This window comes from Anastrepha ludens, chromosome 4, assembly GCF_028408465.1.
Source record: "Anastrepha ludens isolate Willacy chromosome 4, idAnaLude1.1, whole genome shotgun sequence".
NCBI classification, from domain to species: domain Eukaryota; kingdom Metazoa; phylum Arthropoda; class Insecta; order Diptera; family Tephritidae; genus Anastrepha; species Anastrepha ludens.
Window position 1 is genome coordinate 57,294,765 of NC_071500.1, and position 21,348 is coordinate 57,316,112.

Below are 21,348 nucleotides of genomic sequence, written 5' to 3' on the forward strand. Positions count from 1 at the left end.
GTTCTCTCCGAATTCCGAATGGTAGTCACGCACCAATTCGGCGGCTCCCAAATCATTAGTCTCCCTTAATCCATGAAATACGCGAATCGAAATAGTTCAAGAGCAGCGTTTTGTTATATTATATATAAGTGCATACATATATCATATACATTTATTTTACAAATTGACTTTTTCGAGAAGCAAAATCGCAAACGAATAAAAATAATATTAGAGATTTTTTCTATCGGTGACACGTTCATGACTTTTTGATGGTACTTTCTTGCCTGCTCCGTTCAAAAAACAATACATATCCACTGTAATGTTTTCGGGAGTATGACGTGATGGATGTTTATCTTAATAGTATTACTATATTAACAATTTGAATTTAATTTAGGAAAATTCACAATTCACAGATTCACAATTCATAGAAAGGACCTTTGGTCGCATCGTCCTTCTCTTCCGTCGGGGCGTGGACGCAAATTAGCGAGATGTTAAAAAAACGGGCTTTGATGCGGATTGTAGCGAGACGCTCGTCCACGGAGTGAACGACAGTACTTGGCGGCGAAGTCTCTCTCCCACAACAAATCCGTCACCGAATTTGCGCTCCTTTACATGACAGCTGCAGTAGACGTCACAAGGTCCTATGGTTTTCTTGCCTTGCCCCGTCCATCGCATCTCTTGGATGGCATTGATGTCAGCCTTTACTCTCACGAGGGCATCAACCAGCCGGGCAGAGGCACCTTCCCCATTAAGGGCCCGGACATTCCAGGTGCATGCCCTAGTTATCTAGTCTGCATCATTGAAAATTGTGGCGGCTCGTCCGCAAATGTCACTAATCGTCTTACATAACCTAAACAAATCCTCAGAATCTGCTGCCCTAACACTGTTATAATAAACGATAAATTGTGGTGCTTAGCAGAACAACATGCCGCACATCACGCAAACCACCCAATGAAATTTCCAGACGGGATATTACATGGAACCCACAAGGCAGCAAACGTTGAGGGCAGCCAGTACATAGCTGGAGAATTCGGCTGAAAAACGAGCTCGAGTTTATCCAGCTATGTTTGGAAAAAAAGAACATTTGTGAACTATAGAAAAGCTTGGAAAATCTTGTTACGGCCCTTTACTCTTTAACGGTGCCATAGGAATATACAATACCCTATGATCTGAAATTACCGGGAATGTTTGAATAAAACAAAACAGAGTTAAATATCAGGCAAATTTATTTTATCTCCTTCAAAATATGATCCGTCTGAAGCAACACACATGTGCCAACGTTTAACCCAGTCCTCCATGACCCCTGGTAGGCCGACGAAGGGATGGCCTTTAGCTCCTTCGTCGCATTCTCTTTGATCTCTTCTATCGACTGAAATCTCCTTCCACGAAGTGGTAACTTCAACTTGGGAAACAAAAAGAAGTCGCTCGGGGTCATATCAGGTGAATACGGTGCTTGCACGATGGTATTTACTTGGTGTTTTGTATTTGGTCAAATAATCCAGTACAATTTGGGCTCGGTGCGATGACGCGTTATCATCATGCAAAATCCAAGAATTGTTTGTCTACTTTTCCGGCCGTTTGTGACATACAGCATCTCTCAAACGATCTAATGGCGCTAAAAAGTGTAAGATGTGTGTCTTACAGTCCTACGAACATAAGAAAAAAGTATGTACCGGTTCCCACGTGCATGGTATACCAAGTGCATCAAAGATCTTTTGAACAAAATACACAAGTCTCGTTGGATAAATAGAGGCTATTAAAAATCCGTGGTGCTTAATGAAAAGTTGGATATAGAAACTCCTCTCAGACTAAGACCGCAAGTGATAGTAAGACTAGACAACTAAAGGAAAGCAATTAATTCCTTTGATGGTGTGAACTGCAATTATTATCATTCTTTATCCTCAGTCCAATAGGTGACTCATGTCATTCAAAGATGAACAAGATGGTGCGATTTACGGATTGGATCTTATCAGTGTATCTTCAGCCGCCAGATATGGATAATGCGTCAAGTTTTGGATAATATCCGTGAAAGAAGAATAGAAAAACACCAATTCTTTGCCGAGTTTAAAGCCGGTTGCGAGAGCACGAAAAGCAAGTGAACACATGCAGCGATAATTGAATTTGGTATTTCCCTATTAGAGAAGGAAAAAACTGCTTATGCCATGCTTAATTGCGCCAGTGGTCAAATCGAATGGAAGCCGCCCACAAATTCACTCGACTACGACGCTCCGAAATACAATATTTAAACTGTTGGCCGTTGGGGGTTGTGAGTGATATCAGAGGAAAGCTAAGTGTCAACAACTGGCCGAATAATTTCCGCCCCCTGTTGCTTCTCGAGTGATAGTGCGGATAAACTTTTGCCGCAACACATTAAATCATTCACTTAATTTTCCTATTGGCCGTTCGATGATTAAACAGATTTGCGTTGTAACTGATTTTTCATACATTTGTGTATATCGCAGGAAAGTTAAGTGTTAGCAACGCGTGGTATAACTGAATCAGTTGATCCTGTTGTACGAATAGTTAAATGTTGTAATTTTGTTTTGCGAAAATTATTAAATTTAGTTTGAGCGCTTATCTGCCTAGGTAGGTGGATGAAATTGCCGGGTATATGCCAATGTTTGCATACAATGTGTCTGATTACAAATTATTATTACTAATAGTTGTTGTTATAACGTACAATATATGAAAAATGTTGATAGTCTACTATGGTTGTAGTAGCAATTGAAAAACACTTCAAGTGCCCAGCAAAATATGCAAAGTCAGTTAACCGCTTGAGTAAGGGTATCTATTTGAGTGGGGTAGGTACAAAGCAACACAGCGATAAGCATTCTAACAAGACTCTCCCTAAAGGCTGCGCGCAATATTCCATTCAATCGCATTGCAGCAATTTGCGGGTAGACAACTCGTATGCACGCATACACACACATAATCGTGGCAACTCTAAAACACGAAGCGAAAATGATCGTGCCACCACTTAACGAATAGGTAGCAATTAATGTGTACGGCTTGCTGTCGTTTGGAACCTTGTTGGGGCGGCGGTTACTAACTGATTAACACAACAGTTAACGGCTTTAGGACAGGCGACCGATGAAGACCGAGTGCATTGAATACACTCAACGCACTTCAGCCTCACAAACGATCGAACAACCAGGCGCGAATGGTAATCTTATCTTGTTTGTATCATAAATTAGACGGGAGTACAAGCAATTTGTGCGATATCGATAGGACGAAAGCAATTTTGTACAAATATATTGCCACCAATAACAATGCGATGGTGAGCTTTGATATTCGAGTTCGCTTAAAAGACTATTGCAGCGGAAATTTGCCAACAGTTGAGCGAGTGATTTCATAACGTTAGCACTTAAAGGTTTCGGAAGTGAGTTTCGCTAGTAAATCATAGACAAAGACTTTTAAGTGAACATAATATAATATTAGTTACATGCAATATTATGTCTATGAATAAGCAAACGTTTAGTAAAAAGTAAATAAAAACAAACACAAAACCAGAGACAATAACTCATTAAAAATAAAGTGAAGCAAGAACGATTCAAAACAAATGCGAAAAACTCAAGTCAAAGCGTTGCGCAAAGAATAAAAAAAAGACTGCTTAGAAAAATCAAAAACGAGCAAGTGTCGCGTGTTTGTGTATTTCTTTTTGAATTCCACAAAATTTTAAAGTACAACAACGTTGGCTAAAATGAAATTAAGGTGGGTACAAAATGCATGCGCTTACAAACAAGTACAAAAACAAATACAAAATGTATACCGTTTATCGGACATTTCTTACCGTACTAACGCATATAAAATCGTACATACCAAGTCATAAATTACTCAAATTTTAAATTAAAAAAGTAAGATTCATTTTATGGGCATGGCATGTGATCGGATTGGATTGCTCATTATTGTGTGAGGGCGGTCATTGTGATTATTTGAATATTTTGCGTTTATTTTATTAGAGGAAATTAACGTTTTGGATTACAAATGTTATCAGCAATTAAAATTTAGAAGGCTGAAATTTGCTGAACTTTACACAAGCTTATTTGTAAACGCTGAAGGGCAACATACTGAAACAATAATTTTTACTACCATTGAATTGTAATATCCACATACATATGTATGTTTAGTGCAAAACAGTAAGATGAAAAACTTATTATAATATGATTTGCTATTCTCCTGTGGGTATGCCTCGGTCATCCGAGACGATTACGTATGCTCATACATGTGTGCATACATGTGTATGTATACGCAGTCTTTAAAGCCACGTATGAAAGCCGGGAAATACATGAGCAACCAGGAGTTGATGCGCCTTTACAAACTGTTAACGATGTCCTAAAGATATTAGTGGGCGCCCTTACTATACATATATGCATCTTCTGTTCAAAAAGTGCCTGGCAACATCGAAAAACTTAAGCAAATTGTGATAGCTGTGCGTATTTCAGGCTGAAATTCTAGCCATTATCGAGGTGGCTGTCTGATTAGGCAAAAATTTGACTACCTTTAGCCAAGCGGCGATTAAATCTCCTGGTGGGGTTGTCACTACTATAATTCCATCATTCCCCGCAAATACCGTGCATCTCTTAACGATATGGCGGAATATTTCCGCATCCATTTGATATGGGTACCAGAGTATAATGGCATACCAGGAAATTGTACGGCAAACAAATTAGCGAGCTATGGCACTACCTCCCGCCTCCCTCTTCGTATAGAGATTGTAAGAAAACTTCTCTCAACCTACAAGTAACATTGTCACTTCAGTCAACACAGGATGGGTAGATATGTAACGTTACAAAAAGTATTCGGCCAAAAGGTGACGTCAGACGCTCAAAGATGCTACTTAGTCGGTCAAGGAAAAACGTCTCTATGTTAGGTGCTTTGATCACAAGTCACTGTCGTATTTCATTTGAACGTATCTCAATTTGACTAATGCAGAAGCTGCAGGAATGAAGAGAAAGAAGAGTCTATCATACATCTTCTCTGCCACTGTCCTGCATGGCATGCCATTGGTTTTGCATAATTTGGCTCGTCGTTTTTCAAAGAAACTGATAATTTAGAGGTATAGGTGTCAGGCAGATCAATGGGTTTGTACCTAAAAGAAATGGTTTCACAAGGAGTAGCAGGTAAACTGCTACTGTGGTATCACAATGGAACGGCAATGGTCTAAGTGAGATGATTTAAAGGCCGACTGCTATTTCCACTGTGTTTTAGGGAAGATACAAATTGAACCGTGGTTTATGCCGATAGTTTTGAATAACTCATAACTTCTGATATAAAAAAGAGGTTATGTAATTACTTTTAAGATGGTATAGTAGACATTGTAGATCTGGTCGAGTTCAATACAAAACCAAGTTCCAAATTTTCCATATATCACCGAAATGTGTATGCATATGTACATATATTTTTAAAGCTTCTTACTTGCTGCGTAGAAAGATTGATAATTTCGCTCCGATTTGAGACGATTTTATGAAGTGGAAGTCTAAAGCTTTTGAATCATTTACATGTATGTATATATCTATAGATTCTTTATTTATTGCTAAAAACCCCGTCTTCCGTTACTTGCTACATTAAAAAAGTAGAAACTTCGCTTGCTTTCGACCGAATAAAGAAGAAGGTTCAAGCTTTCGAATCCAATGTGTACATAGGTATATCTACGTTTTCCTTTAGGTTTCTTCGAGTTTCAATCAAGAAACCCCCTCCTTCACAGTTGCTTATAAAGAAAATTAGCAATGAATAATCTTAGAAGTTGAAAAATGTGAAAAGGCAAAATTTTTTTCAATTTTAAACCGTTCTTGAACGAAATCAACTATATTTTAGCAAATTGAAAATGCTTTACTTTGCAACTGTCAAAAAAGATGACATCGAACTGTAACAGCTATCAAAACAAAAATATATACAATAGCAGCAGCTAAAACGAGATTTTAACTTGAAATACACTTTTTATGTGTATCTTTTGGTCTTAAAAGTGACAAGAAATTTTGAGAACCACTCTTAGCTGCCTTTTCAAAAGGTGCTATAAAAAATTAGCATGCGCTCTTATGAAACCCATTATAAGTTATCTACTTACGTGAAAGAGTCCAACAATTTGTTTCCCCATGCTCCTTGACTTTCTGCATGACAGCCGTGATCTAGGGACACTATACACACAAAGATAAAATCCCGCGTTTTTTAACACTATCAACGAAGCTGCCAGTCATGGCAGAACAAACACGAAAAATATTCCTTTCACTCAATCATTTCTGATTTTTTTAAGTATGTGCTAATAAAAAACAAAAGCTAAATTGTGTGATAAGTTGAAAAGCATTGGTACAATTCGCAAAACTTTCAAGATGATTTACTCTCCACTACGAAGATACACATTTACATTTGTTTGTATGGCTTTGCTGTATTACATTTGTACATTTAATTACCTATCTGTAATTGTAGGCTATTCTGTCAGTTGTTAATGCTATTTCAGAAGTTTTTCAATAGGCTAGAGATTTTATTAAAAACATGTTTTTCAATGTAATTGTTTGTTGTCTATGTGGAAAACGAACTTCCAACACAATAGCTGCGTTCCGCATATGGGGTATATAAGTAGATATATGTGTGTATCACTACATATTATAAAACAAAGTCGCTTTTTCTGTCCCTATGTCCCCTTATACGCTTAAATCTTTAAAACTACGCAACGGATTTTGATGCGGTTTTTTTTTAAAGATAGATTGATTGAAGAGGAAGGTTTATATCTATATAATGTAAAGAAATATATAAAGGGGGCGTGGCAATCGGTCAAAATGTGGCAAAAAAACATAATTTTTTTCTTTTCACGGCCATAAATCATAAACGAATCAACCAATTAAAATGAAACTTTCTTGAAGTTTAACTTTGAAATATTTACTTTCGTTCTGCATCAAAAAAAAAATTGATTTATTTGTTATTTAACCAAAATTGTTTAAACAAAAGCAGCTCTTTTTCCAAAAAAAGCTGTTTGTGTGTGTGTTCGCTGTCAACCGAATGAAGCAATAGGCGTTAAGCGATAATCTCACCACACCTCATTAATTTTGAATTACATCGTATGGTGACGTATGTATGTATGTATTTACGAATCGCTCGCATTATTTCATTTCGGACATATGTACATATGTATCTATGTATGTACTGAATTCCATGTAATTATATGTACATACAATTTTACAGCGAAATAAAACGCTATTTTCAGGTTCTATATTAGTAAATCGCACATAATTAAAATACAGTTTTTGAATAGTTTTTATTGATTCGGAGCGCGTTTAGTTTGCTATCAATTCCATACAATAACATTTTTTGTCATTTACTTTTTACGACAACTAATAGCTTATTTTCGAAGCGATTTCAACAAATGGGTACAACATTAATCCTTATCCAATTAAATACCTTAAATACATAGTTGTTTTCATATAGATCTATGTATATGGCTCTTTACAGCATATAATTAAAAACAATATTTTTCAAGATATTACAACAGTAATTAGTAATTGAGATCTACCGGAAAAATTGCGTTAGCTGTTGCGTCATCCGGCATTGCCGCTACTCTTTTGGAAAGAGGCCGAACCACACATTCTACAATGAAGCACCCGCTGAAAATCGCCACCGATGATGATAACAGCGTCTGTAGTGTTTCTAGACAGAGCAATACAGGAAAATTGATGCGTGACTGCTCATTAATAGTCTGGGACGAAGCTACCATGTCAAACAAGACGTCTGTGGAAGCACTGGATAGGACAATGCGCGATTTGCGCAACAAAAATGCACCTATGGGTGGATGTACAATTCTGTTCTCAGGAGATTTCCGTCAAATCCTACCAGTTGTGACTCGAGGAACACGTGCTGACGAAATAAATGCTTCGCTAAAAAGATCCCACCTTTAGTCGTATGTCAATAAATTAGAGCTTAAAACTAATATGAGGATTTCGTCATCTTCACGTGAGAACAGGCTATTTCCAGAGATGTTGCTAAAAGTTGGCAATGGAGAATTAACACAAAGTGAGGGAAGGATTAACCTAGAAAACCTTTGAGTTTTGATAGACAACATCCAAGAGTTAGTCAACAATGTCTATCCAGACATTGATAACATAAGTTATAAGACAATATCTTGGTTTAAAGAAAGAGCTATTCTGTCACCAACTAACGAACAAGTAGATAAAGTAAATAACTTGATTATTTCAAAGATTGATGCGCCGACGAAAATATACTACTCGGTCGATACTGTTCTCGATTTGGAAGAAGCTGTTCAATTTCCTACAGAATTTCTAAATTCTTTGAAACCGTCTGGACTCCCTCCTCACAAAATGGAGCTGAAAATAGGTTGTCCTGTTATTTTATTAAGAAACCTAAGTCCACCTAAACTTTGCAATGGCACGCGTTTGCTGGTAAAATCACTGAAAACTTTCATAATAGAGTGCACATTACTCACAGGATGTGGTACCGGAGAAGATGTATTAATTCCCCGAATCCCTCTGATACCATCGGATCTACCATTCCAATTTAAACGCTTACAATTTCCGGTAAAGACATCTTTTGCAATGACCATTAATAAATCTCAGGGTCAAACCTTCAACGTTGCAGGCTTAGATTTGAGTGTTGACTGTTTTTCACATGGCCAACTGTATGTCGCTCTTTCAAGAGTAACCTCTAGAGAAAACATGTTTGTATTGTCTAATGACAAGAAGGCTATGAACGTTGTATATAAAGACATTCTGTAATATAGTAATTGTTGTAAAAATAAAATAAATACATATGTAAAAATGCAAAAAGTTAATATGCAAAAATGTAGGGTATGAATTTAGATATCCCAAAGATAGCAGGAAATCTTCATGCTATAAAGAAAGGGGAATTGTTTTACTCCAAATTTAACGCGTGCGGGCCACGGGCAATAATGAATAAGCCAAAACTACTGGATCGATTTTAATCATTTTTTCAGTGAGTGACATATGGTATATATTTTATACCCGTGCGAAGCTGGGCGGGTTGCTAGTTATATTATATTTACAACTTTCATTCACCAGGTATTAAGAAAATCAAATACTTAAGATTAAAACCAGATTAAAACTGTTATCTGCACGATTATTGTTTTATTCGAAAACATAAAAATCGACTTTAACAGACTGAAGTGAAATTGCTGTCGACGCATTTTCCCAATTGGATCACCTGCACAAGTCGTGAAATGTAATCGATCTACATAAATAAATATTTTGCTTCAAACAAAATGATTTTAATTACACATTTGTTCGATATATCAAAACGTGTAGGAGTCGAAAGGAAAATCGCTAAATTGTTTTAGGTGTATTCCCACACGTTCATACATAACTTATATCTACCTAATCGTTAGTGCTAATTGTCTAATTGAGGTATCATAAATTGCTGCGCAGTAACGGTAGTTCGTGCATTCGTTTATTCGTTCATTCGTTCATGGATATGGGGGCGTCAATACCTGAAAATATCTGGCCCATACATATGTGGACCATACAAATGGATGACTGATTTACAGCTAAACTGTAAAGATATGATATATGTAAACGTGCTGCTTAATTTTTGTTATTAGAATTATGGCAAACTCATTTAGATTTGAAGCAAGCGATTTTTAATGCAGATTCTACTGGTCAAATTTTGTTTGTTATTATTATTTTTGACAAAATGAAATTCTTTTTAGGGCATATATCTACACATATATATATATATAGAACATATATGAATGTGTGCATGCATGCTTATATAGATAAGGACTCAGCCGCCTACACAATGTTTATTACAGCAGTCTGATGAGTAGGTTTTCTATATTTGTAAATGGCTTTTAGTTGGAAAGAGATATTTATTGATTGATTACACTCTATGATACCACAAAAAAATAACAAGGTTCTAGCTGGATGGAAACTGATGTATGCACAATTTTTTTACTATAGCAAATACTTTCAATATTTTTGCATTGAATATACACTAATATAAAAGAAAGCATAAGGCTCTTTGATTTTAGTTCAAAAAATGTTTCATATACAAGTGTGAGTGAAACAAATAATGTGAGAATTCTAAATAGGTGATTGTTTTGTGCAGCGTAAAAGCACACGCATTAAAAATTGGTGTAGTATTTGAGACCCCTGTATTTTTTTTTAATTTTCCAGACAAACTATTGAAAAATAAATTTTCCAGATAACTGATAATTCGGAAAAAAACGAACCAGAACAAAATAATGCATGATTGCGAAAAGTGGAGCACTCGGTTTCTCGGATAACAGTCCTAGGCCGCGCTGCAAGAGTTCGAATAAAAGTAAAAATATGTGATAATTATTTTTGAAGTTTAAGAAATTAAAGCGAAAAAATATAACTTTTCGATTCTCATTTATTTGTGGGATATTCAAGTTTGATTAGTCAACTGTACCTAAAAATTATATCAATTGTGATTTGACACATCTGATGAATACTTACCTCATCGTTAACTACAAAAATGCATTTGAGTGAGCAGTAATGCAAACCATACGTTAAAAAAACTCGCCAAATCACACTTATTCTCACTTATCTGTCAACTTTCTCACATTAAGTGTGTGTTCAAAATTTACTCTGAGCATTACCAAATATTTCCACCAACAGTGACCATCATATGATCGGTCAAATGACTATTACTGTTCTTGTAGACGTTTTTCAAGTTTTCACCTAATTTTTTCTGAATATGTCAAAATTCACCTTTTCTTAGGATGAAGTAGCACACCTTACGAAACAATAACAAAATTAAGGCTTATTCTTTGAAACGTCTCCTTGCCACTCTTCAAAAGATTTAGACGTAAACTTTAAGAACTTTATTACTTGCAACCATTTGGCATATGTATGTATGTACGAAGGCTTGTTGTTTTGAAAAAAAACATCATAAGGTGCTATAAAAACTCTTAGATAATTTTTTCGAAAAGCTATTCAACTTTTTTATTTCTGCAGCAATGGTGGTAGTAAATTTTTATGATAAAGAGGCATTTTCACACCCCTACATAAAATAGTGCTCTAAAACCTTACCTACTACGAGTACTAACTGTTGCCTAATACTGCTTATCGCTACACTGAAAGTAATTAAATTTTGATTCATTCGAATTGTCTACCATCTAATTTACTTACTTTGACATTTCGTCAGCCATGCCTTTTTGCAAAAGATAAAGTGAATCGCAATAGTGATTTTTTTTTAAAAAGTTCAGTAAAATAACAAAAATTAATTTTTTATCTATATCGTTATTGGGTCCGTTAACTTGACTTATTGTCGATAAACGCACTGTTTGGGCTACTCAATTAAGTTTGAAATATTTCCCAAAGTCGTTAAAATATAACGACACGGGGATATGATCCTGACTTTTTGTCAAGATTTCCAGCGGAAAAGAGCTTTCACTATCTAAATAACATATGATTAAATTTAATGGGTTGGATTCGCGGTTGAAATATAGTAATACCGAAGGTTGTGCATGATGCGGCACCGCTTCTCGCTTTCTTACGTAATTGTTGATGTTTGTTTACATATTTATATTTACAAACAACTTTTTTCTTTCGCCTCTTATTTCTATTATCTACCTTGTTTACTTTAACCTAACCTAAATTTTCCCGTTTGTTTGCTATCGCTGGCTATTTTGGCACTCTCATCTAAATTCTCTCGTGCCGCTTATTGCATTTACGTCACGGCAAAGTTATGTAGGTATATCTCTTTCACTTGAATCCACCCAATCGGGCATTATATCACTTTTCGATTATACGAGTACTAATGGAAATCATTTCAATTGTCAAAGAACTCAATAACGTATATCGAAATCGATTTAATGATATTATTAATATAAATGGGAAAATAACAGAATTTTAGAGAATGTGGGGGATGCCAATGGTCTCCTCCAAATGTGGTAGTACCATAATCGAATGCAAGAATAACAGATTGAAATCATATGTGATTGTTACACAAGATTCTCAATATAATTTTTTTGAAACTATTACGCTCGCGACCTACTGTTAATGTAAACTTATACGCTTTCAATATGTAACTCTCAATATGCAAAGAAAATATATCACGCAAGAAAAATGTAATGCATAAATAATTTTTTGCGATCAATTTCAAAATTTTCATACCCATCAAAAAATGTTAAATCTTTCCGTTTAATTCCAACTTTTCGGCATAATTGCACTGTTTCCACGGCACGTACTTCGCTTTCTGATTCGTAATTCGCACTCTCGTAATTTGCTATACAAAATTTTGAGAGCGAATTACCTTATTTGTAAGTAATTCAATCCCAATTACCTTTCGAATTACGAACAAATTGTCTTTTCTAATTTTTATCGGAAATTTATTGAAATTAATTGTGAAAAGTTAACTGTCAAATTTATCGAAATTATTTGAACCAACCTTAAATAATAACTAGTAAAAGTTATTTTACAACACTGTAAGCAAAAACAGACTTTGTTAAAAAAATAACAATTATATCGAGGAGGAGTGGAGATGTCCAGCAACTGCATCTTCTAAGAACTCTGAAGTTATCATTAACCTCTGAAAGTTTAACATGAAAGAAAGCAAGTCCTTTGAAAAGTTTATATGAACTTGTGAATATTTTTATTTTATAACCCAATCCTTCTGCAAGACGGACTGCCAGCGCACTGGAAGCTTTCTTTTAAAGATCAAGAACAATTAAAAGAGCTACCAAAGTGAATTACGGATGCGCTGTGGAAACAGAGTAACTCGCAATTTGCTTAGAGAGCCAATTACATGCTGTGGAAACATAGCATTAGGTGTATCATTCATCATGTTTTGGCAGTCAATTTCAATTGCCGAAATGGAAAAATTCCGATTTGTTCAAGCGTTCGGGAACCACACATTAGTACCAGCTATATTGGTAATATAATCTTTCGTCTGCAAATTGATATAAAACAATTCTAACACCAACGCAGAATCACATTCATCCCATATCTATGTATGCATCTATGTACTCCTACATATGAACTTCTACCTGAGCAAAATACACAAAATTACTTTTGTCAAAGAATTATTATACACCTTCATATATATCTATGCTTGAAATTAGAGATTTCGTTGCCAATAGAGCTGTGACGCGATCCACTATTTGTTTTTTTACTAAATTAGTAGAAAAAATTGTGTGTACATATTTATTTAAATTTTTTGGCATATATTGATATACATACATATGTACATATGCATGCATGCGCCTATTTTTTGCTTCCTATATTAATTTTTCCTTATTATTTTTAGACTTTTACGTTGTTTACGTCACACGAAGCCTCAAGGTCCCGACGAATTTCATACAACGCCACAGGATGTGGAGCAACAATTTACCGAAGTACGTAAATCGTTTCGTGAAGCCGTGAAAATTTTGTTGTTGGGTACAGCAGAATCTGGCAAGACAACTATTATCAAACAAATGCGTATATTGCATATAAATGGATACACAGATGAGTAAGTTGGATTTATAATGAAGAACAAGAGTTATTTCCCAATACTTTTATGATTAATCGGGCAGGTTCTACAATTCATTTCCCAATTAACTTCAATGTAAATGCCAGGAAATTTCAATGAAATTCAATCGAAGTGAATTAGAGAACCTGCGCGAATATAAAGTAGTACTTAACCCGGTTATAGTTAACGCCTGATAGCTGAGATGACAATTTTGATTGGATTTTCGTTGTACTTGAAAACCAAGAAACCGATTTTCGCTAAAAAAATTGGCAAATTTATTATTGTAAAACTAATCTTCTAGGTATACAGTACTGTGCAACATTTCACGATTGGTACAGTAGCTTTTGAGTTATGGCGTACACTCACTCCAAAAATAACAAATTTCAGAAAGACGCTTCTAAACATGAATCCCGGTCTGGAGCAAGGGACCCTCAAATACTCAAAACTTTTGCCCCGATAGACTTGACCCAATATTAATTTAAAACAATTAAGTTTACGTAAATGATGATGAATGAAACAAAGAAACGCAAACGACACAAATTAAGAAACAATTGTAATGAGAATAAAAGACAGCAGAGAGCATAAATTAAGTAGCAGGAAATATGAAGTAAGAAGTTTACGGCTTATCCAAACAGAATATTTATAATAGACATATGTACATACATTTATAGGTTACGAATTGCTTCCCACGGTGGATACAGATCCAGATTTCGTGGGGTATTGAGTGAATATGAAGCATGTTTAGCCATATTTTTTCCTACGCCTTCCCTATATTTGAAAAAAAATTATACTTAAGCTTCTACATCCATATATATATATATATGTATATATATATGTATATATATATGTATATATGTATGCATGTGTTTATACTTGGTATATATTAATGTATTTTTTTATTTTATTTGCAGAGAACGTTGTGATAAAATCCCTGAAATCTATCAAAATATTCACGAATCAATGTATCAGTTGGTGCAACACATGGCTATTCTTGGTCTACAGTATCAAAGTATAGCAAGTCGGAAGTGTGCGGAATATATACTCTCATTGGGAGATCAGGCGCCGGAATATATAAATGAGGTATGTACCTATGTTTTCAAATCTATAAATTAGTTTTGGTACTCAAGTATAAGGGAACAATAGTTAATACTAATTAGGGTCGTTTTCTCATCTAACCAGTGAAATAAACTTTACTAACCGGTCCGATAAACTATTCCTAGCCCTAAAGTGCGCTTTAGGTATTTCTTCTGAACTGCCTCACAAAAATAAATTTGCTAGTACCAAAGTTACGGCAAGGCTGGAAAGGAAAACCAATCGATTGCATCGAACTAATTTCACTCCCTTTTAAACTTAACTTATTATTTTATTTTATTTTTTATATTACATTTTATTTTACTTAAGAGTTTAAATACTTTAAATTATACAATAATACAAGACAGAAATATTATTGGAATGATTTTTTTTTTTCTTATAACCTTGTAGATAATTTCATGGTATTTTTTTTTTTATACCCGCCATATATCCGCCGTGGGATATTTTTTGACACATTTTTCTAATAAAATTGGGCGTATGGCGTCAAGGGTGGATGGAAAATTGCAGTAAATCGATTTCTAAGCGCTCTGTACAGCAAGTTATGCCATCTTATTGGAACCAAAAGTCGTTGACGCTTAACTGATTAGTATTTGGAAGAAAAATTGATCCCGAACAGATTTTTTTTTTTTCCAAGTTAATTTCCACAATTTGGAAGCGTTGCGTAAAATCGCGGGAATTTTGAAAAAGCCAAGTCGACAGCATTTAATATATTGAAAAAATATAATTCTTTTCTTAGAAAAAGTGGTACTGGAAAAGTATCCACAATTAACTCAAATGTGACCTACAGAAGGATTATGCATTTATTTGGGTTAAATGGCAGCCGTTTTGTGTGGAGAAAGGAAGGCACAGCGCTCAATCCGTCTAATATGGTTGGTACTGTGACGCATGGAGCCGGGCATGTTATGATTTGGGGAGCAATGACGGCAAATTGAGTGGGTTCCTTGTGTTTTATTGAAGAAACTATGACTAAAGTAAATTATTTAGAAATATTGAAGGAGCCTATTCCCAAAACTGTCGAAAAATTACAGTTACCAGTAACGTTCTCCTTCAAGCACGACAACGACCAAAAGCATACTGCGCTGATTGTAAGGGAATGTTTCCTTTACAATGTTAAAAAAGTATTGCCCCTCCTTCTCAGAGCCCAGATATCTATCATATTGAGCACTTGTGGCCTCACATTAAAAGAAAATTGCGTAAGCGGCAGATTATATCTAAATATCGCGTACACCCTTTTTGGGTGTTTGGCCGAGCTCGTTCTCCTATTTGTGGAGCGTGTCTTGATGTTGTTCCACAAATGGAAGAACCTACAGTTTCAAGCCGACTCCGAACAGCAGATGTTTTTTATGAGAAGCTTTTTCATGGCAGAAATACACTCGGAGGTTTGTCATTGCCCGCCGAGGAGGGAACCGCTATTAGAAACAACCTTTTTTCTTCATTTTGGTACTTCACCGAGATTCGAACGTACGTTCTAATTACGCACCAACTCGTTCGGAACCGACAGCCGTGGCAGATTAGTAGTAAAAATTAATTAAAATCACCCATGAAGAGATATGGGAAAATGTTCCAAGAGAACCCTAGTGGACTCCATGGAAAGGAATACTGCACAAAATATTAGTTCATCAATTTTCCTTTTTCTCCATATTTCCATTACTGTCCGACTTTATGTTTGAGTTGTAAAATTACGATATTGTTTTGTTTACTGGAAAACGTCGTAATAGTAAGAAAATTTTTTTATTTTCGTTTTTTATAATAAAATACTGAATTAAATACTTTATATTGGCTTTTGCCTTTTGAAAATTGATTGAACTGTTCTCACGTTATAGAGGATTGAAGTCAGAGCAAACAAGTGTCCCGATTTTTTTTTTGGTTCACTGTACTTAATATTTGCATTGTGTTTTTCCAAAGAAATCATTTATGTATACGTATGTATGCATACGAGTATACAAATATTTAATATTTACGTCAACTGTAATCGTAAGTGGATACTTCGACTTTTACATTTCATTGATTTTGAAGTATGGACAAGCACATATACACATACATACATATGTTAGTATAAATATACACACAGTGCAATATAATGGGTTCTTTAGTTAGTTGGAAAATTGAATTAAATTAATTGGACGTTATAATGGAAAACCATCTGTCACCTTTTGGGATGCGCTTGCAACTATTAACTTATTGGAAAAACGTATGGTCGTACACAAATGCAAACAGTATATCACATAAATAAATTTCCACCCAGCAAAATTATGTTCAAAGTAGAACAATATATGTTTTGCTTATAAATGAAAATATTGAAATTTATTTCCATAAATTAATATGATTTAATTATGAAACAATTAGTTTTTTGCGTGGTGAAATTTTCGATTTTGGAGATAAAAAATACTTTTACTATGTGTTCGAAAATAGGAGAATGTATTTACTTCAATGCAATGGCTCTGGCTTCTGCTATAATTTTGTCATTCTTCCGCATTGCCAACAAAAAAGTGTTTTTTTTTAATTTCCAATGAAACGAAAAGTTGCTCTAAGTTTACTTAATATGCCAGACAATGTAGCGCTTGCTAGTTAGCCACCTTTACCAATTCCTTGACACACTTTTCTCAGTGGGATGGTGCATTATCACCAAGGGAAATAAATTTGTGCTGCATCTTTTGATATTTTAGGCATTTTTGAAATGAAGCACGATTTAGTATGATTAGTTGTAGTTAATATGTGTATATTAAGTTAAGTAAAAATTCGGAGCATTAATGCGCTTTATTCCGATAATGGCAAAAACACAGTAACGATTATATGATGTAGATCAATTATGCGTCGCTTTTTGCGATGGATTTTGTTAATTTTTAAGATATTTTCATAATTCCAATATTAAAGAAGTCCTCGTCCCTAAAGGCAAAAATTTTGTTCAAGTCATTTTCACATGCCTCTCTTAAACATCAAGAAAATTTTGCAAATGTTTGCCGACGCGATAATCCCTTGGTGCCAGGTCTGAATAAACGGTGAAAGCAAAATAATCTCCCACTCAAGCTCACCAAGCTTCTGATCCGTCGTGAAATAAGTGTGAGGCCTGGCGTTGTCCTGATGGAACCCAAACCCCTTCCCATTCACCAAATCCATCCACTTCGATCTTCTAACAGCAGAGGATTGAATTAAGAGTTTTGTCCGAAAAAATAGCTCATAGGGGATGCTGCCTTCCAATCACACGAAACAAACAGCAAAGCCTTCTGGTTCCATTCAAAACAGTATTGGGCTTACAAAAAACTTAAATTTGCTTGGCCGCCTGCTCAGACACATCGTCTTGCCCGGAGAAAAAAGAATTTCCTCAATTTTGGAACTCTGTAATACACAACCTATAAAATCAAGCTTTTGATGCAGCAGTGAAATTCATTCATTTATAGCTTGCACCTTCCATTTGAAAGATTTCTCCATAGTCATATTCACACCTAATGAACCTTACCAGACTCGCATATTTTTAGATTTAAATGTAATATTTTGTTTTCCATCGCTCACAAATGTGCAGCTAATTAAATTTTAGAAATACATTTGAAATTTCAAGAAAGCAGCTCAATTAGAAATATATAAAATTTTATTTGCACTTTAAATCAAGGATAGCCAGGCTAAACTCATCTGCGTAACGGAGTATTATTGATCATTTTGAGTAAAAGTTCGCCTTACCGTTAAAAAGTTAAACAATAGCAATTATTTCCAGGTATTTATCCAACAAATTCCAAATGTTCTCTCTAACTAAACAGAGTAATGACTCACACCGTCTCCATAGTACCCACACTTATCGGCATGCTGATAGATAAGCTTATCATGGCCCATGCGCATGTAATGTGATTTTCCAAGTGACTGGGTTGGTGAGGTAAGAAGTTGTTTTTACTATTTAATCAAATTAATCCATTGTTCAACCAAGCACAGGGTTGGTAAAACACTAACCGGGCGCTATTTCTAAATGCCTTTTTTCTGTTCATCTACCTGTAATAATAATAATAATAATAATTTAATAATAAAAATTGGAGCTTACATCCTTTGCTGTGTGCCTGATCGATCTCCGCCACCTATTTGTGGGGTGTGCGTTTTGATTCCTTTCCACAAATGAAGGAACCTACAGTTTTATGTCGCCTGCGAATGGCAATAGGTTTTTTATGAGGAGCTTTTTCATGGCACAAATACACTCGGAGGTTTGCCATTTCCTGCCGAGGGGTGTGGCTATATGAAAAAATGTGGTAAAAAATTATAAATTGTACTGTTACACCAAAAAACGAATCAATCGATTCAAATATTTCTTCTTTGTTAGTTACATTGAGATGTTTAGTTAATTATTTTCTATTATAATCAAATTTTTTTTAAACAACAACTATGTGCCAAATGTGCCGAGTTACGTTCAACGGGAATAAGTAGGCAAGCAAAGATAAGAAGCGCACATTTTCTTTACGTATCTTCCCATCTGTTTGGTACTGCCTTTTTTGTGTTTTGCGTTTGGCGATGTCATGCAACATTGATTTTACGTTTATATTCTAATACTTGTTACTTGTATTTAAATATACGATACGCCGCTCGCTTTACTTATACTTATAACATCACTAAAAATGTACGCACAAACATATTTTATAAAAATATTACTTTTATCTCTCGTCGTTACAGGATTATTGCGATCACATCCTCACTTTGTGGAATGATGTTGGCATTCGCTCCTGTTTCGAACGTTCCAACGAATTTCCATTACTGGACAGTACGAAATAGTAAGTATTTCAACTTCGCCGAAAAAACACAAAATAACCAATTTTTTATTATGGTTTTTTAATTTCTCTTTCATTTTATTTTAGTTTCCTCGACAATTTCGAACGCATCTCCGATCCCGACTACATTCCGTCCACCGAGGACATACTACATAGTCGTAAGATCACCACTGGCATACACCAGATTACTTTCAAGGTGAAAGTGCCTCGCGCTATGGGTGGTGGAGTGCAAGAGTTTCGAATGTATGATGTTGGTGGCCAGCGTGATCAGCGTAACAAATGGATACAGGTCTTCGAGGGTATACAAGCGGTACTCTTTCTCATCTCCTGCGGTGATTTTGATCAGAGTCTGCGTGAAGATTCACGACAAAATCGGCTGCAAGAGGCGCTCAATTTGTTCCGCAGTGTTTGGCAAAATCGTTTTCTCGCCTCTGCCGGCTTCATTGTCTTCTTGAATAAGCGAGATGTGATGGAGCGTAAGATACGCGCTGGAAAGCATATTGTTGATTATTTTCCTGATTTTGAGGATTTTTGCAATTCACCGCAAGAGGGTAATTATTTCGATGAATCTGATTGGACGAAACGTTTCATTCAGCAGAAACTCATCGATATCACGCACGAAACATTTAAGCGCAATTCTCGAAATAATATTGACTATTCGAGGCGAGAATGCTACTATCATTTTACCGTTGCCACTGATACAAGCTGTGTGCGGAAGGTCTTCAATGATGTACACCAGATGATTCTACATCAGAATATAAAGCAGATGGGACTACTGTGATGAGATTTTCATAACCTGCAAGAAAAATACTTTCTTCGACTGACCGAACCTCTAAAGCATTCACTGAAAAAACAGCATACATACATACATATTATTAAAATAAATTTATAAAAATTCCATTTTATTGATCAGACTTAAGTAGACTAGTATAGAAAGAAGATTCGCATGTTAGAAAAATATGCAATCCCATATTTACACAACAGGGCACATCAGATTTTGTGTATTAACGTAAAATGCTGATGGAAGAAAAGAAGCGAGAGACAAATGAATGCATCAGCACTGCCAGTCACCGATGATAGAAATGTATGACAGTCAGATTTCTTGTAGTACGAATATGAGTTGGTGCAGAGAAAATAGTGGCACATGCTTCCTCATACATAGCATAAATAGTATTCATACATACATACATAAGTGAACGCAAGAATAGTAATTTTTAATAGTATTAGGTCCTAGCTGAATCTTTGAATTTGCTGTTCAGCGCCATGATTTAGCAATTCCTATTCTGCAACTGTGATTTTAATAGGGCTAATTATTGTAGGCAACAATTAGTTTTAATGCGTAGAATTTTCTATTGAAGTATATATGTAATAATTTAAAACTAGCATATTAACAAATATTTGTAAACTATCACACAATATGTGTATTCATACCTTAAGTTTTTACAGAAGACCGATTTTTGAACTTTTCTCAAAGCTAATAAAATTGATGTTTTGAGTTTTGAAATAATAAAAAAGGTTATTAAAAAATTATATCCACACATGTTTGAGTTGTGATATACAATTTGTAGGCACATTCGGCCACCGTAGGCTAATGGTTTGTGCGTGACTATCATTCGATAAGGCCCGGGTTCGAAGTTCACTGCGGGTATAAAACTCCAATTGATAAAAACTCTTATTTCCAAAAGTGACAGCCCGGAGGGAGGCAATGGCAAACCTCCAAGTTGCCATGAAAAAATGTCCTCATAAAAAATCATCTTCCGTTCAGAGGCAGCTTAAACTGTAGATTTTTTTTTTTTATTTATTTATATAAACTTATACAATGTAATAAACATGCAGCGCCAATATCAGAGGCTATCAGCTGATACTGTAGATCTACAGTGGCTCACAGCTTATTTCGTGTGCCCGTTTATCAAAATAAAAAAGTTTAATATTTTTGTATAAACTTTATTTAGAAAAAAAACTTAAACGTACATTCAAAGATAAATTATTTCTTGTTACAAACATACATAAATAAATTTAAATTATTTCTTCTTAAGTAATATATTTACAGCAAAATCAAAATTATAAGTAAATCCATAAATTTATTAAGTTTTTACTAATC

At 35.0% G+C, this 21,348-nt stretch overlaps 1 protein-coding gene across 2 annotated transcripts; it reads left to right on the top strand.

The window, feature by feature from the left end:
• Positions 1 to 2,889: 2,889 nt before the first annotated feature.
• Positions 2,890 to 21,074, top strand: LOC128862463 (guanine nucleotide-binding protein G(f) subunit alpha). Of its 2 annotated transcripts, none has more exons than XM_054101106.1 (5): positions 2,890 to 3,690; positions 13,210 to 13,413; positions 14,325 to 14,493; positions 19,153 to 19,250; positions 19,335 to 21,074. In XM_054101106.1, exons 1-5 carry the CDS (start codon positions 3,680 to 3,682, stop codon positions 20,026 to 20,028), a joined length of 1,176 nt encoding a protein of 391 aa, XP_053957081.1. In that variant the 5' UTR covers positions 2,890 to 3,679; the 3' UTR covers positions 20,029 to 21,074. The 2 variants fall into 2 exon arrangements, with proteins under 2 accessions (XP_053957081.1, XP_053957082.1); XM_054101107.1 differs by lacking the exon at positions 2,890 to 3,690 and adding an exon at positions 12,402 to 12,835.
• The last annotated feature ends 274 nt before the right edge of the window (positions 21,075 to 21,348 follow it).